At 39.8% G+C, this 18,831-nt stretch overlaps 1 protein-coding gene across 2 annotated transcripts in view; it reads right to left on the reverse strand.

Annotated features, from left to right (window-relative positions):
- Window positions 1-12,315: 12,315 nt before the first annotated feature.
- The window catches only part of C1QTNF7 (C1q and tumor necrosis factor related protein 7), a 51,916-nt gene continuing 45,400 nt past the window's right edge, over window positions 12,316-18,831 (reverse strand). For both annotated transcript variants that reach the window (XM_009324099.1, XM_009324100.1), the window contains exons 2-4: window positions 15,235-15,433; window positions 14,073-14,318; window positions 12,316-13,317 (exon numbers count right to left, since the gene is read on the reverse strand). In XM_009324099.1, the coding sequence (XP_009322374.1) occupies window positions 12,686-13,317; window positions 14,073-14,310 (870 nt within the window). In that variant the 5' untranslated portion in view covers window positions 14,311-14,318; window positions 15,235-15,433 and the 3' untranslated portion in view covers window positions 12,316-12,685. The remainder of the gene's footprint in view (window positions 13,318-14,072; window positions 14,319-15,234; window positions 15,434-18,831) is intronic.

Here is an 18,831-nt window from a genome sequence, read left to right on the forward strand (position 1 = left end):
CTGGGCATGGGCTGGGAAATGGGACGCGGAACTGAGGGTGCTCACCGTTTTCTTTCTCCTGTGCCTGCGAGTTGTCAAGGTCCGTCTCAGCCTTGCCACCTGAGCAGGGTCCTCGTCCAGGAGGTCCTCCTTTCACAGAGAGCAAGCTGCGCTGTGGGGTAGAGGCTGGCCCTGTCCTCAGACCCACGGAAATAATCTCTGGTCTACCAAAATACCCTATTTAAGCAATTTTCCAGATATATATATGTTCCACTGATGCCATTGGCAGGCTACAGTCCTGACAGTGACTGAAGTCAGCACGCTGCTATTTGGTAGCAAGATTAAAGCATACTGACAGCTCTAAAGCATCTTGCCTTATCGTTACAGTTTCCTCATGGCATGAAGTTTCTTTGTGGGTTTTTTTTCCCCCTTCTGATATTTTATTGACAGCACCAGGCACAGTGTAAACATGATCACTTCAAAAGCATTTCTACAGATGAAAAAACGTAACTTCCTGTTTTCGTAACTTGCTCAAGACTGAATATATTTAACCAATAAACTGAAGATAATTCAATCAACTAAGTGCTGGATCAATATGAAATAGAATAAAAAAATACACTTTAAAGGTGCCTATTTCACAGCATATGGTATCTATGGTTGCAATGTATTTGCACAGAAATAAATATGCAAACCTGCATTAACTAGAATGGTACTGACTGATCTAGGGTTAACAAGAGCTTGCAAGACACTCTTGACTTGCTCATTTCACTTTTCTCTGTGACATATATAAAAGATTCCTGTTACTCTTGGTGAAAAACAGTCATACACCATTTTTGTCTCAACCAGCTGGACACTAACCTCCATGATTATCATCTGGGATTCTTCACTGCGGTTCATCTGGTCGGTTGCTGACACCTGGCTGTCACAAGCAACGCAGGAATTACTCATGAGAGATATGCTTTAAGACATGCATAATGATCGTGAGATACATTCTATGTAACCTTTGCACCCTGAACACTCAAATGACATACCATTTAACATACAGCCTTAGTACTTAAAAAACCTGTATTTTTTTCAGAATGGAATGATTCAAAAATATATGTATCCATTTATTTAATTATTCCACATAACAGTGAATAATGTGGGCCTGTAGGCACTGTATGAACACTCTTCTTAAATTTTATTTTAATAAACAGCCCACCTACAGTCCATAAAGTCAGCTGCAAGATTCAGATCACAGAGACATATTCAATCCCTTTTTTTTTCCACTTCCAGCATTGGGCTTCGTTGGGGTTTCAATTTTACCAAACCTGGAACCCACCAAATCACTTCAGCTTTGTTTACACTAGAAAGTTGCTGTATTTGATTGCAAGCATTTAGGAAATTTTTAAGTTTATATCTGTACAACTCAATTCATTGCTGCTATTACTGTGGGTTCCTGTCCTGCTTTACCTTTAATCGACAGGAAAGCGACCTCAGCTGTACTTGTTCCCGGCACAAGGCTTGCGCTAGCATAGCTGCACCAGTGCAAAACTGGAGCGCTGAGGTACAGAGCTAACAGATGAAGTCGCTCACAAGAGCATAATTTATTCTGGATTTCAAAATCCCTGTGAAACAACTCACAGGAATAAAACGTGGGGCCTTCGTCTGTACCCGGCTAAATGCCCTCTAGCAAGAGGGCTAACTGAGAACTACTCAGGTTATCCTTTGTTTACCCATCACTTTTTTGTACTGGGTATGTACAGGCTAGTGCATACTTGCCTCAAAAAGTGCTTCCAGCCCAGGCTAGAATATGAAGAGTGATCTTCATATACCTCTTTATCTCTTAGGAGGTGCCTAATAACAAAGCAGAAGCAGCAGAGGAGGAACGATGTGGTTATCTCCTGTCTGAGGCTTAGCCCTTACCAGCTACTAGTGCCAAGGACTTTCAGGTTTCTAAATAAGTCTCAACTAGCACAAGGAGCTGAACTCGCCCTAAACAAGTGGTTTTCTTAGACAAATGTGACTATCTCCCAAACCATCTGCGCATTGACCTCAGTACCAATTCCCTCAGTATCTCATACCAGGGCTAAGGGTGATGTACCCAAAAATGGCAACATTTCCTTGCTGCAGGCAAAGTTCATCAAATACCCTCTTCATGGCACAAAAAATATAGCACTACAAGGATCGGCAGCATTTTTATTACTTGGCACATAAACCTCTTTTTCGTATCAAGCTTTATGTATCAAACCTAAACAGTCTTTCCTAAAGGCACATGTAAATGGAGAACGCTAGCAACATGGCAGACGGGCCTTATCGTCACTTTCTTTAACAATTTTGTAGCATTTCTTGAAGACAAGTACTACAGCAGGCACTTCAAAATGTAATAAACAACTGGATGCAAGAACTATAAAGATCTCCATTAGCTCAGAGACTGTTTCTAGAGCACTTAAAACTGACAACAGAAACACAGTGAAGTGTCTCTCACTCCTCTTTAAAAAAATACTTACATCAAAAATACCTAGAAAATAATTTTGAGGATTTTGGATTCTTAAATCTGTCTCATTCATGAAAACACTCAGAATGCAGTGATATTGAAACAGATCTAAAGGAAAATGTTTGTTTCCTACCTGGGTTTTCTTCTACAGCAGCCGTTGGAGTACAGACAAGAGCCAAGCACAACGCTCCCCCTAGCAACAAAGCCTCAGCTTTGCTTTTTAAAAAGAAAGAGTCAGATTCTCCTCCTTAAGGCACTAAAACAGTTCCGGAAGACTTCTTTTTTGTAAACAATTTATTTTACAGTAAAAGGGAAGGTAATGAATAAAGTATGGGGCGGATAGAGTGAGTGCAGCTCCTGCAGACAGCAACGCATTTCTGTTACTGCAATGACTTGGAAAAGAGCATCAGTTGTATATTTTTGCAGGATCAAGAATGGTTATTTCAGACTGAAATACAATAAAGACAGTCACTCTTCCTAACTTTAAGTACCTAACTTTGCTAAGTTATCTGACTTAATTTCTGTGTACTTCCTCTATAACTAGAGGAGAGGCACAGGCTCTTCTTGGGACGTGTATGATTCAGAGCATGATTCCTGAGTATCAGTCGTTTGCGGAAGAGCCTGTCTCACTCTGTTGACTACAGGGAGATGTTAAACCTCTAATTCAGACTATATGCCAACATTCCAGCAAGTACATTTTTTTTTTAAGATTAATTTCACTGTGAAAAAAATCCTTGACAGCAGTCATGTAGGGATAAATCCTAAAAGTGGATGGTTAGTAGCCAGTTGTTTTCCAAGTGCTGTCTCTGTTTTCCAATGCATTAAAGTACTCGGAAGCTGTATCAAGGGGACAACGATACATTATTCTTTACAGATGACCTTTACAAATCAGCATAAGCCTCAGCAAACTTCTTAGCATGTAATTTTTGGGAAAAGTAATGGGAAACATAGCAGAGTAAAAAAAAGTATAATCTCTCAGCAGCTGTAGTTTGAAAAGACAGGCTTTTTGCCACAACCAGGGTTAAAAAATGTATGAGTAAATGTTTTTAGTCGGGAGAAGGGGGATTGTGAAACCAAAGCAAGAAGTAAGACAAATCATAATTTTATGAAGTTATCAATATACTTTAATACTTCCGTAGCAGAAAAAAGAAGGATATGAAGGCTTCATTAAGATTGTTCTAGAGACTGCTTAAAGGGAAATACAATCCTTAAGCCCTGGTTAGAGAAGCAGCGGAGGGATGGGTTATCTGCTTGTTAAATGCTCACAACCAGCTTATGCAGATACTAGGAATGGCAGAAATGTCAGCACTATCAGACAGTTTGTAGAAATGTGGGTTGTCTTACATACAATTCCTAATTTTTATAGGTACAAAGCGGTTTATAGTTTTCCTATCAACTCTGGAGAGGGGTCTTTTCTGCTGCACTGAATTGTTATCAAAGTAATTTCTTATGTTAGCATGTGTATTAATATCTTTAGTATGACTAGAATAAACAATATTGCTGATACCAAATGGAGTTGTTATTAGACCTATTTATAACTGTCTTTATATAAACAGTCCCTATAACATCTGAAGGTCTGTTACTGCAAAGTTTTAGTAGCTGGAATCACATGAAAAGAGATGGCTAAATTGTTTCCCATATCTGAATACTGTTGTAAGAAGGAGATCATGGGAAGAAGTAAACAGTCGTAGAAGATAAAAAAACAGTCATAGTAGATAAAAAGATCAGGAGTATGCATTTTTAATTGCTAAAAGAGGAACTATCACAGCTAGAAGACACCTGCCATGACAACAGCTTTCAAGAATGGGAAAGAAATATAATCGGAAGACAGGTTTCTCAGGGTAACATACATGGTACACAATCTCTGTTATCTGCTAAGTCTCACCGTATGTGGGACTGTGGAAATCATAGAATCATTAAGGTTGGAAAAGACCTCTAAGATCATTGAGTCCAACCATCAACCCAACACCACTGTGCCCACTAAACCATGTCCCTAAGCGCCTCATCTACATGTCTTTTAAATACTTCCAGGGATGGTGACTCAACCACTTCCCTGGGCAGCCTCTTCCAATGTTTAAGTACGCTTTCAGTAAAGACATTTTTTCCTCACGTCCAATCTAAACCTCCCCTGGCACAACTTGAGGCCATTTCCTCTTCTCCTATCGCTAGTTACTTGGGAGAAGAGACCAACACCCACCTTGCTACAACCTCCTTTCAGGTAGTTGTAGAGAGCGATGAGGTCTCCCCTCAGCCTCCTTTTCTCCAGGCTAAACAACCCCAGTTCCCTCAGCCGCTCCTCATAAGGCTTGTTCTCCAGACCCCTCACCAGCCTCGTTGCCCTTCTCTGGACACGTTCCAACATCTCAACGTCCTTCTTGTAGTGAGGGGCCCAAAACTGAACACAGTATTCGAGGTGCGGCTGCACCACTGCTGAGTACAGGGGCACGATCACTTCCCTGCTCCTGCTGGCCACACTATTTCTGATCCAGGCCAGGATGCCATTGGCCTTCTTGGCCACCTGGGCACACTGCCGGCTCATGTTCAGCCGGCTGTTGACCAACACCCCCAGGTCCTTTTCGGCCAGGCAGCTTTCCAGCCACTCTTCCCCAAGCCTGTAGCGCTGCATGGGGTTGTTGTGGCCGAAGTGCAGGACCCGGCACTTGGCCTTGTTGAATCTCATACAGTTGGCCTCGGCCCATCGATCCAGCCTGTCCAGGTCCCTCTGCAGAGCCTTCCTACCCTCGAGCAGATCAACACTCCCGCCCAACTTGGTGTCGTCTGCAAACTTACTGAGGGTGCACTCGATCCCCTCATCCAGATCATTGATAAAGATATTGAACAAGACCGCCCCCAAAACTGAGCCCTGGGGAACACCGCTCGTGACCGGCTGCCAACTGGATTGAACTCCATTCACCACAACTCTCTGGGCCCGGCCGTCCAGCCAGTTTTTTACCCAGCGCAGAGTACACCTGTCTGAGCCGTGAGCCACAATGATCCAGTGGATGAACCTTCATCCAAAGTTTTGGCAAAGACTCAGGTTCAACATCGTGTTTTGCTAATAAGTCTCTGTCCCAACAATTTATTCCCATCTCAGAAACAGTTGTACAAACAGTTTAAACAATGGACAAATATGAACAACATTGTGTAAGGAACTTTACTATAATACCCTAAAGGAGCGGTGGGGGACCTTTGCTTAACAGGATGGAAAGCTGCTTAAAAACACGTCAGTACAATGACTCTACTCACAGGAGACACAGAGTTCAAACCACCCCAGTTGTCTCCTGGGGTGTGAAACAAATAATTTATCTCAAGTTGGCATTATAAAAGCAAAGGCAAGCCCAATGTCATTGATTACACTGGACAGCAGATTTAGTGCTCCAAATAAGATGATGTGAGCAGCTCTACTCTGTTAGATGTGACACTGTCACACTTAAACAGCTATTTTGTCAGTGATGGTCAAGGATGGCCTTTGGCACAGGCAAGGTAGACAGCAGCTTGTAGTGACACACAGTGTAGGCTGCCCCAGGAGCGGGCAGGCTAAGGGCTCACAGACCCCAAGTTCAGTGGTAAAACGGTTTTAAAATGAATACTGTAAGGTTTGTATTGCCATATATACCTCTTTTTATCTGCCTTGCCTTTTTACAAGCCAAAACTTGTAAAACCAAATGAAAACAGAAGCGAAACTCCAAGTCTTACAAGCTGTGTACAACATTTACAAAATAAGAATACGTGTTGCTGTGCTCTGAGAACAGGAATATCAAATACTATGTGCAACTCTACAGTGATCTTGGTTTCATGGAGGTTACAAACAAGGGAGAACAAACTCTGCTCATCTTGATGATTTTAAACTGATTACACCTTACTCCAACATGACAGAAATCACAAATAAAATTTCCTGAAATTTGTCACAGGTGGAGAAGAAATCCAAGTTCACATACCAGAACATCTGACAGAGAGTGGGTGAACGCAGGTGGTGCGTAGAAGGGACATCCGTGTCAGCGTTTTCAGATGGTTAAAGAGATTGTTCTTAAACTCAAAAATTTTAGATCCTTTCCACTGTCTTCCAAGCCTAGGGATAACACTTTGTTGAAAGTAGAGAGTGATAAAGGGACTGCTGGTACATTTCCTTCATACAATTCACTCATTTCTAGAAATGCCATCTGCTTCTTGCTAAGAGTTCACTTTAGAGCCTGCTGTGAATCATTGTTCATTTATGTTTTTCAAGAATTCAGTATTTTTTGTCCCTTTGTTAACATGACATAAACAAGGCTATTCTTTCACAGAGATGATTTTACAAATACTGCATTATGTTTTGTATTGTATTTAGGATTTTGAGAGGTGCTTTAAAGTTGAAAAGAAACAAAATTATAATTTTTTTGGTATAAGTAGAAACACTCCAGGATACATTTAGGTTTTTTACACCTAAAATTAAATATTCTTAAAAACGTCAATATTTTATATATACTTAAGTGTGTTGAATTTGGAGGCATGAGAGGATTATCTAGCCCACCTTAATATACTGTAAAATTTTCTGGAGGACAGCCAAGTTACTGCCGTTGAAGTTGTCCCAGGAGGAACTTGAGCAATACTTTACGAAAGGTCTGACAAGAGGTCACTTCCATCATTATAAGGGTACTTCTGTATTCTCATCAATCCACATCTTCTCTCTAATTGTGCGACATATAAATTGCCACATTAAATTATGCCAATTTTTCCACTTAGCAGATTGTTCTCTAAGAGCAGACATCTTATTTAACTTTTGCCATCTCAGAGTTAAAGGCTAACCTAAGTTAGTCACATAGATACAGGTAATGTGAAGAGACAGGTACCTCCTGATTCCTCCTTTCCTAAAGTAGGTGTCATCCAAACAGAAATTTACCCCACCTATTTCTTTGCACTGATGACAGGAGAGCTAGCAACTAATTTAGCCTAGGCAATGATCTGAGCTTTTAGAGATTAAAATCAGGTAAGATAAATTTTATACTAATACTTGCTGCTGCGGGAACAATCTGCATAGAGGAAAAATCTCCTTACACCTCATCCAGCAGGTAACTGGATGAGTAATCCAGGTAACTGCTGGATCGTACCAAAATAATTATACTCAGAATTGAGGGATATAAGCCAAATGCCAAATAATCCAAGACACCTTTTTCTTTGTATATATTTACTATTAAAAGATATGTGTATAATATGTCTAATTATTTTTTCTTCTGCTTTAGGTAGTAACTTTCATGAATTGATCTGATGTATGTAGCTAGGACAAAACCAGGTACCAGAGACTGAGAATTTCATGAGAGTACTTGGAAATTTCTTCATGCCGATGTGAGGAAGAATCATGCCTCTGAAATTTAGAAATACTGACATAACCTCGGTTTGACTTAAGGAGTTACGGGAAAGTGAATATAACCTCTAAATGCTCTCTGAGCTGAAGTCTAAACGGTTTATACTGAAAGGAATAAATTGCTTCTTGAAAGCAATGTATTACTCATTGAGAAAGATTGTGGTATATTGCTTTCTCAACTCTATTTTTCTCCTGTTTACTCTCATGTATTATTTCTTGGATGGGGTTCATCACCTACTGAAATACATATGTGAAGTAAGCCACATTCCCACATAAAACTGAAGTTCCTACTGACCAAATTGCCTAATACAGCATCAGTATAGTATCCTGAGTATGACTTACCTGCCAGTGAATAAATTAAACCAATTAAAAAAGTAAATTATTCAGTAAATGTCTTAGTGAATGAATACAAACTGAACTAGTGGGTGACCTGTGGAAGGTAAATAAAGTATTATACGAACTGCACCAACTAATGAAACATACTTGGTAGGGAACAAAATAAGCTGCTTGCCAGTTTTATATATTTTTGCCTATCCCAAAAGTACATTAATGGCGTTAGGTAGATTTAAAAAGATTTGAAGAATGTAGGTAATGTTCTCAGTAGTGATATCCATTAGTAGCTATTTCCTCTATATTGTCTGAGCATTGTAAAAAATTCTTTAGAACCTATTGCTCCTGAAAAAATTGTACAGCCGAAACCATATGGACATGAATACCAGTAGTGAAGAAAGTGAAGGTATTTATTCAAAGTAACATATCAATTTGAAGATGGAGTTTAATGTTTAATTAGTTATCTATGTTAAGAATGTTCAGCAATGGAACATGTGACTGACTTCTTCCTTGATGTCACTCTACCAGGTATAAAGAAAGCCTGAGAGAGTAAAAGGTTGTGGGGAGCTATTTTGTTTCAAATAACTTTATTTTTACTTATGTATGTTTACATACACATATCCCAAGTAAATATATATTTTTTTTTACTTATGAATCTCAGGAACACTAATCTTAATATTGTTTGAAGGTTTCCTGGTGGTCTCAGGTTTGTATGAGACCACCTGATACAACCACCTTCTTGCAGCCTCGATCAGGAAGCCCAAGAGTTGGTGCCGCAGCAAAGACGCTTTTCCTCCTGGGAATTTCTCCTGGTGATACTAATTTCTCTCTGCTGACTGTAGGCAAAGTCTAGATGATTAACTTGGTCTGAATGCCTAATTTTATATGGCATTATGGCATGTGTAAAATGACATATATATTGTGTAGAAATCTCTGATTAATTTTAAATTTAATCCCAAAGAGATTTTGCTCTTTGTTATCCTACGTCATCTTGAAACCAAACCAGACCTTCCCACCTACTGGTGTAAATAGTGGGAAGACTTCAGCCCAAGATATTTTCCATATAAATTCAAATTTAGACAGAGGAATACCCCTGATGAAATATCACGTCATCGAAGTTGATCTATTTTCGAGTAAAAAAAAAGCAATAGCAATGATTTACTTTAGGATAATGTCTTGAGATCCTGAATGAGGGCAGGGACACATGCTACTTGTATACATATGTTGTCCATACATGTAGTAAAAAGATTCTTCTTGCCAAAACCTATAGGAATAATTCAACAGAATTACTTATTTTTAACAGTTCTTGCCAAAATATAAACTGTTCAAATAACTAAAGAATCCAAATGGGAAGACTTAGGGAAGCTAAAATGACTTTTCTATGATTGTACAAACATAAATCTAAAATTATTAAGTAAAGGGAAGCAGTCACTCTTGGTTTACTTATTCCCATGATGTCTTTGTCAATGTAGGTGTGGTTAAAATAACTCTCTTGTATTTAATTCATTTTTACAAGATTATTACATGGAAGTTCTTTGCTTTTAGTTAGGATTGCAGCCAGGAACATTTCACTATAAAGCCCTATTTTTTCTCTATTCAATTGTGAAAAATAAGTTTAGTCTGAAAATTTCCAGATTTGTTATAACTACCAAATATGTTTCTGTAGAGTCTGAAGAAAATCGGTCATACTCTTTTCTTAAGTTTGGCTTTATAGGAGATTTTCTCATTCTAATAAAAATTGACTTATTACTCCTAACATAAACATTCTATTGATTCAGATGTCATAAACCTATTGCAATTTTTTTTTTTTACATAAACGGGTAATTAAATACTTCTACTAGTTGCTTTTGCTGCATAATACGTATTATAGGTCCAAATCTGCATCTGTTGAATTATGCTTCCTGGAAGTCTTGGGCCTGATACGATTATCTGTTCTGTCCTGTGGAATTTCAGTGCAGACAGCACTGAGCAATGCCAGTAGTCTTTGTGCCTTGTATAGGCACTGATGGCTGTGAAGCGTTAGCATCGATCATTGTTGTAAATGATGACTGGGCTGCATTTTGCACTCATATTGCGCTTAATTTGCAGATGTATAAATGATTGTACAGCACAGTGATAAACTGAATCTGTAAGTGTTCTCTTCCATATTTTTCACAGGAAGCAGCCCTTGTATAACACTGATAAATTAGATGTCTAGTTAGAAAAATAATCCACTTTTGTCTTCTACCACACATCTCTCACTGTCAAATAAAATAAGGGTTGTACAGGCATTGCCACTTTGATTTGTGGACAGGACTTTGCACCTGTTCACTGCATAAAGCAGCAATCATGTACTCAAAGGCACGCATGTTAATGCATGGGGAAATGAGGGCACAGATACAGGGTGCATAGATTAATGTTCCATACATAGCTGTAGTGCTAACATTTCCTCACTTTGCAATCTCAGCGGTATTTTTGTGTAATTTTATGAGGTTGTAATTTTCTTAATTAAGTCAACTACACAGAAAAAAAACAGAAATTTCCCTCCACCTTGGTCATAAATAAAGTGGGAGCAGGAGTTGTGCAACACAAACCACTAGCATTTGAAACCATCTGAATAACTGATAAAGATAGTGGGTTCCTGTAAACCTGGGATGAATAAAATAAGATTGTAAATTCTTGGAAAGTAAGAACACCCAATTAAAGATTGCCAGTCTTGACTTAAAGATGTTGGATGCTGGAGAACTCATGATGTTCCTTGGTATTCTTACAATGATTGATTACTGCCACTGGTAAGATAGAATCATAGAATCATAGAATAATTTGGGTTGGAAGGGACCTCTAAAGGTCATCTAGTCCAACCCCCCTGCCGTGGGCAGGGACATCTTCAACTAGATCAGCTTGCTCAGAGCCCCGTCCAACCTGACCTTGATTGTTTCCAGGGATGGGGCATCCACCACCTCTCTGGGCAACCTGTGCCGGTGTGTCACCACCCTCAGCATAAAAAATGTCTTCCTTATATCTGGTCTAAATCTACCCTCTTTTAGTTTAAAACCATTCCCTCTTGTCCTGTTGCAACAGGCCCTGCTAAAAAGTTTGCCGCCATCTTTTTTATGAGCCCCCTTTAAGTACTGATAGGCTGCAATAAGGTCTCCCCGAAGCCTTCTCTTCTCGAGGCTGAACAACCCCAACTCTCTCAGCCTTTCTTCATAGGATGGGTTCCTCATTTCTGGTGGGAATTGATACAGTTTCTCACAGGTGGATCCTGCTGTGCTGCTATCTGATAGAAGAAAGTGCCAGCTACTACCAGAAATTTTACCTCCAGATGGGTACCTGCAGACTATGATCAAATCACCTCTTAAGCTCATTGACAAGAAAAATAAATTGACCTTGTTATATCTCTTGTGTAATCTGCATGGGTAGAATTGCAACCTTTTTTTTTTAATTTTCCAGTAAGTTTTTGAAACACTGACAGAAGTAGCAGCTTTGTAAGTAACTACTCCTTACTCTTACTTCTAAGTCCATTTATCATACATCCAAAGGGCTGTAGCAACAGCCTACTCTGATGACTCATATTTAACTGATTATCCATGAGGTCCCATGTACCTTTTCCAAGTTCACTGATTTTCTGAATGCGGTTTTTTATCTTGTGTGTGACCTACATTTATTTCATTGCATTTGGCCATATTGGAATATAAGTAAGTCTGCTTTAATGATGTGACTCGGTTTGTTCCATATAATTTATTCTCATTACTGGTTACTGTTCTATGAGGTTTTTGGCATCCATAATTTTCTTCTGCAAAAAGTTTAAATTTTCTTCCACATTTCTCATTAAGATACTGAATAGCATTGAAAGAATAGCATACCCACTTGGAATTACACTGAAAATACCCACGTTGAATACTGACTGTCTATCTCCAAGTTTTCAAATCTCCCAGTTTTTAATTATTTTATATGTTTAATACCTTTGTTCTGTTCTTTTATGACTGTCATTGGGCAGTCCTCAGCTAGTACAAATCTACATGTATTTATTAGGAGGTTAGTTAATTATTAATATAATTTGTTGGTGTAAATATCAGAGGGACTGTCCTTGTGACCTGTTCAGCTGCATCCTGAAGCATACATCCCTATTTTATTCCTCTTCTTGTTTAAAATCAATGTTTTCTCTTTTTAATGTATTTCCTGTCTTAAAATGACCAAAGATGATATTGCTGTCAGTTGTTCAAGTTTACTTTAATGTCATATACAAAATATCCATTCTACATTGCAACTTAATATATTTAATATAAAATCCAATGTACAGTATCTTAAATTTGTTTAAATAGATTTATAAACATAACTTTCAGGAGGAGTCAGTTCTGGAGTGACGCAGTCTTTTGTTAATTACAGTTCCTTTTGATATCCCTGCTGTTCGGTAAAAAATCCAGCTTCTAGAAAGATCCTTATGAGCTCAGATTTGGTTCCTATCAAAGCAAAAATAAACTCCCAGATTATTCTTTTTCAACTTTGTGTCCCCCACACAGCTAGATAACATCCTGTGCTGGGGAGTCCAGTTTGAATGTCATTTGACATCATCTGCTTCAGGGCTCATCTGCATCCGATAAAGCGTCAAGGTAATCTGTATCAACGTATAAGAGAAATCCAGAAAACAAACTGTCTGCCCACGTTGGATCAGAAAAGAGACCATTTTGGTCAGTGTAGAAGATCTCAAGCCATACTTCGTCTTCTGGCTGAAGGTAGATTACTGTGGATCCAGAAGCTACATCATGGTTGCCTGTGTTTGCATCAAACGTCTTTATCCGGTACTTCCCATTGTGAACCAGCCCAATCGCAAGATGCTTGTTTGCTAAGGTGATATCATAAGAAAAATAATAAATCCCTGGGATGGCACAAATAAACTTCCCTGTGGAAGGGTTGTAATGCTCCCCCTCATTGAAGAGGACTTTATTGAATACAATTGGCAGTCTTTCCTCTGGGTAGCTGGTGGTGATGCCAACAGAAAACGCAGATTTCAGCACTATCTTTCCACACTTACAGACCCCTGGTGCCCCTGGCTCTCCTCGGTCTCCTTTATCTCCCTTAGGTCCAGGTGGTCCAGCTGGACCTACTTCACCTTTGGCACCAGTCAATCCTCCAGGTCCTTTTTTACCACACTGACCTTGGTCTCCTTTCTCTCCAGCTGGTCCTAATGGCCCAGTCTTTCCTCTTAAACCTTCAAAAACATTTTAAGTTAGTTAATCATTGCACATATCATCTCAGTAAATGATTGTGTGGGCTACTGTGTGTGCCTGAACAAACAAGAAGAACATGGTCAGAATTTCAAAATACTCCAAAAATACTTTCAAAATCCTCTAGTAAGTTTGCAAAAGGAATGGCAGGTTAGAACAGAGGACCGGGCTCCACAGCCCGGGGGCCCTTTGTTTCTATATTCCTGCTTTTCTTCATATGTCTTGATTACACATTGAAGAATTTTATGCATAACCAGTCCATTGCTGACTGAACTTTGGGCACTGCTGATGGGAAGCACAGCAGCGTGGCTACCTATGTAATGATACTTGTGCATTAAATATCTCTTACTATTTGGGCATTTTTAGTGTGTACCTAAATACCTGCTAATCTTTTATTCCTGGCTAATGGCACAAATGAGACTATTTATTTGACATCACACATGCTTCATTTTTCCCAAACTTTTTCTTAGCATCTATGCGCAGGAAGGCTATGCATTTACATTTATTTATACAGATTTCAGTATATGCGTATTAGACATATCTAAAATATATCTGCCTATTTTCTTTCTCTCACTATATATACATGCATCACACTTAAACCCACATAGGCACATACACACATTCATTGTGTGTGTGTATATATATATTATACACAGTTATATATATATATGTATAACAGTGATGATGAAAGGTCTTACTTTGTTGTACTACTGTGTTAGATGACACAAATATTCAATACCTGCGCTCCCTTTTTCACCTTTTTCTCCCTTCCTGCCATCTCTACCATCTCTTCCTGGAAGACCAATGCGTCCGTGTGGCCCCGGGGATCCGCCAGCTCCGGGGGGCCCTGCAGGGCCTGGCAAACCAGGGATGCTACAGATGTATCTGGTGTAGTAGTTTTCTCCTTTGAACTGGCTTTGAAGAGGTTGTTCACTTGTGTAGATGGCAAAACTTGTAATGCAAAGCAACACAATCATTCTTGGATCTGGAAAAAATACATACAAATAGGACTATTTATGCACATTTTGGCACTCTAGTCAAATGGAGATGGCTCTGAATATGCTAATAAGTGTGAGGCTGTGGTGCATTATGCACAGGTACACGTGCAGAGATCAACCTGCGATTTCTGCATTACCAGAATCCATGTAAGAGGCAAGGAGGAAAGTCTGTCAGGTTGGACCTTTCTCTGGTCACTGTATATGTTACTGTATGTCTTTCAAGTAGCCTGTAGACTGACATAGTATAAATGGCAAATACCAGCTTTTTTGGACCAAATTTTGACACGTTAAAAAAAGAATCTGGATTTTTCAATGCAAAGTCCTTTGCGTGCATAGTTTATTTTGTCTTTGGGACCTGTATAAACTTTACGGAGACAAACCTTGCTGGAGGGAGTTACATCTGTGCTAGGAGGATGTGCCCATAGGAGCAGTCTCTTCTAGTGAGGACAAAGCTTACACCTTCATTTCATTTTGAAATTTGCCCTTATGGTTACAAAGGAATCTCCGACCTGAATAACTGCAGCAGAAACTTGCTGAGCCTGCAGAAAGGATACCAGTAAGAGAGCTACAGCTTCAGTGCCTGGTTGGAAACCCTGATGACCACAGCACAAATAACCGCTTCACCCTAATTGGTAAGGTCGAATCAGGCAGCTGCCCTGTGGGGAATGGATGGAGTGTGAATGGGCTGCTAACAGGTTGGGATATTTAAGCCCGGCTTGGACTGTCATATGAAATGAATTGTGCTGCAGTGTCTTGCAATAAAATTGTTTAAAGCTTTATATATAGTATTTGAGTGTTTTCATAAACAATTGAATGTAAATTGGATTTCTCTATTCCACTATATACTGGGAGACTAAAGAAAAAACACTGTACAAACAGTAACATGCTGAGGAGTTGCAGTACCTGATGTACAAAGGTGTCTTAAATTAGTGTTGCATTAACAGAGAGTCAGTCATGGGTCAGGTGAGATTTTGCAAGTCAAGCTGTTTTTTCTAGTTCCTTTGCTGGCTTCTCAGAAGACTTGTGTGGGGGTTTTTGTTGGAGTTGTCCATTCCTTCAGAGCTAATTTACAGCATTCAAGGAAATCAGAGTCCACTGGTTTCTGTGGGGAGAAAAAGAAGAAATGGAGTGGGGGATTCAGAAAAGTATCTGTGTGAAATACCATCTACCTTTTTTTACAGTGAAACTCAGAGTCATTCTCAAAATCAGAATTAAAGAAGTTGCAAAGTGCATTAATCTAGAAATCATTGTTCCCATTCTCTTCTCTGTGATATTGACTGGCACTGACTGATTGATTTAAAAACCCAAACTGTTACATTTATTTGCAGTTCATGATAGTTCAACTGGTATGTGGCATGGTCAAATCTATTCAGCATGGAAAAAGACCAGCATATACACATACACATAGACATACACGTACACGTACACAGTCTTCATGAAGAATCTTTTCTGTTTTACAGAATAGAAAATTAGAAGCTGTCTTGGTATCAACGGCAATGCAGAAAAAAGCATGTAAATATTGTAGTTGGAGAGAAATAGCAATGCTCAGAAATTCTCTTCAGTGATGTATATTCTGCTTTTCATGTTAAGCATCTTGTATCAAATTGGCAGAAACAAAACTATTAATTTTGCTGTCATTTAATAAAGCCTTACAGTACAGTCAGGCACAACAGCCTCCAAGAATGGATTAACATATGAATGCTTGACATTACAACAGAGCAGCAAATGATAACTCCAAGGCAGTAGTTAGGTACAAGCAGAAACTTCACAGCGACATTTGCTCTGATGTAGTACTGAGGGTACCCAAATAAAGCTCGTGGATTTTCATAGGACTTAAATCAGGGACAGCAAAGCTCTGTGCAGAGAAGAACAACTTTAAGCACTTAGCCAGGAGGGAGCAGCTTGGAGGGAGTTCATACCTAAGACTGCTTATGCATTTTACACAAAGCTGATGGATAAGAAGCAGACATGAGCTAAGGATCAAGGACTGGAACAAAAACTGCCCTTTGCCAGATGAAAGTCTGAATCAGTAGGCTAGATGTTCCCACACTGTGTTGCACATAACAACAAGCCAAGCAAAAACAATCTCAACAACTGCTGGTTTTGCCTATGTCCAAGATCTTTCACAAATCAGAGTAAGAGCCCTCACACAGCTGCTCCTGTCACTGGCTGGCCAGTAACTTATTGATGCGTGAAGCTGTCTCCAGCTCCCAGACCTCCCCTGCTGTTCTTCTCATGTGCCTACAGGAAATTAATTAGTCTGGGGCATGTGCTTCTGCTAAGGCCATGGGAAAAAAGTCATTTGGGGAAGGTGAGGGGAATGGGGTTGAGATGGGGATGTGCCTTAGATGGCTGGGGCATTGTGGTTGGAGAACCAATTTGGGAAGGAGAAGGCATAGAGGGGAATACGTGGAACTTCCAGCTATGGGTTGGGGGTCTTAAGGAGTGATGGGGCTGTGAAGCAGAATGGTGGGACTGCAGGAAGGGGAACAGAGCTGGAATTGGGAGGAAATGGTGGTAATGTTCAGGTGATGATGTTTACAGTCCTGAATTTAGGCTTGGGGGGAATACAGAAGGCTGCTTCCAACAGTGGTACCCAACAAATGACATTTGGGAAACCACGCATTAGGCCGCAGAATCAGGACTTCTCTTGCCCTTTGATTTCAGACTTTTGCATATGTTCCTGCGTAATGGTCCAGTTTTAAAAGGAGGGGTGGAAGGCGCCTCTCTGTTATTGCAGCAGTTGCTTGGAAAGTGTGAATCTCCTCAGACCAAGGAAAGATGTACAGTGTTGAACCCATGCCCTCTGTTTCCTGGTGAGTGCTCTAAAAGGTAAATTGTAATGTTAAAAGTGGATGATAACATATGGCCATGCTTTTGAAATTTCAGGCTGAATTAGGAGGCCAAAATCAGAGATTTCAGTTCACCTGGGCTTATGAAGTTAGAGGATGGAATAGACCTCCCAGATCACTTTCTCAGGAGTCACCTAAGTTGCAGTGAAATACCTGATCACAGAGAGTTAACTGGTAGGCAGAAAGTGAGTCATAAGTTACACTTTGGACCTGGCTTCTGGTTGTCCTTTTCAGAGATACAAACTTTTGTCCATAAACTGGTGAAGGAAAAAAAGTCATTTATATATGCCAAATAATTTTTCTTCAGGGAAAAACAACATTTGAGGAGCTCATTCTTTTTTCCAAATATTGAAAGCTAGAACAAGCACATGGTATTCTTGTTCACAACAATAAAAATCATCTTCATCAAAACCATCACCAAAAATAATAATGAGAATGATATGAACACAGGGTTAGAATAATGTTATTCCAAGTTTAGAAAATGGCATTTCAATAGGTTCCAAATCCACTAGGTAGAGCAAGAGTGCACACCAAGGCATTCACTGGAAGGCGATAGGCATGCTGATCAGTTCTAATGTGCAGTGATTTCTGGAACAGCTTTTCTAAGTGAGGGTGGCAGATTCATTTGTTCTGTCACTGTTCAAATTGCACAAGCAGCATAATCACTGCCCTTGTGCATAAACCCAAAAGATCATCTGATTCATTCGATATTGGAAAAATATTAAAAAAGCTATTCTGGACCTAATACCTTGTTGCAGTCTGTTGACAGATCTAAAGAATCAAAAGAAGCATCACAAGAAGCGTGGCCAGCAGGTTGAGGGAGGTGATTCTCCCCCTCTACTCTGCTCTTGAGAGACCCCACCTGGAGTACTGTGTCCAGCTCTGGAGTCCTCAGTACAGGAAAGACATGGACCTGTTGGAATTGGTCCAGAGGAGGGCCACAAAAATGATCAGAGGAATGGAACACCTCTCCTTAGAGGAAAAGCTGAGAGAGTTGGGTTGTTCAGCCTGGAGAAGAGAAGGCTCTAGGGAGCCATACTGTGCCTTTCAATACTTAAAGGGGGCGTATAAGAAAGATGGGGACAGACTTTTTAGTAGGGCCTTTAGCAATAGGACAAGGGGGTTTAATCTAAAAGAGGGTAGATTCAGACTAGATATAAGGAAGAAATTTTTTACAATGAGGGTGGTGAAGCACTGGCACAGGTTGCCCAGAGAGGTGGTAGATGCCCCATCCCTGGAAACTTTCAAGGTCAGGTTGGAGGGGGTGCTGAGCAACCTGATCTAGTTGAAGATGTTCCTGCTCACGGCAGGGAGTTTGGACTAGATGACCTTTAAAGGTCCCTTCCAACCCAAACTATTCTATGATTCTGTGATTCTATGATTCTATGATCTACCTTGAGAAGATACTCTGTATGTTACATTCCAATCGAAGCTAGGTGCTGGGCAGAGAGGGTCTTTAACATCAAGCCTTTAAGGAATCTCACTTCATTACTAATATACTCAGACTATGTCATTAACATTTTTTTAAGCTTAGGAATTAAGGGATTGTAGAAAATGCCCAGTTTTGAGACTTCCTGGTATATGATCTAATCTTCTTCCCTTGTCCAGCTATGCAGGGCTTAATTCTAAAATTTTCTAATTGGCATTG

The sequence above is a fragment of the Pygoscelis adeliae genome, unplaced genomic scaffold, assembly GCF_000699105.1.
Source record: "Pygoscelis adeliae isolate BGI_AS28 unplaced genomic scaffold, ASM69910v1 Scaffold24, whole genome shotgun sequence".
Taxonomy (NCBI): Eukaryota; Metazoa; Chordata; class Aves; order Sphenisciformes; family Spheniscidae; genus Pygoscelis; species Pygoscelis adeliae.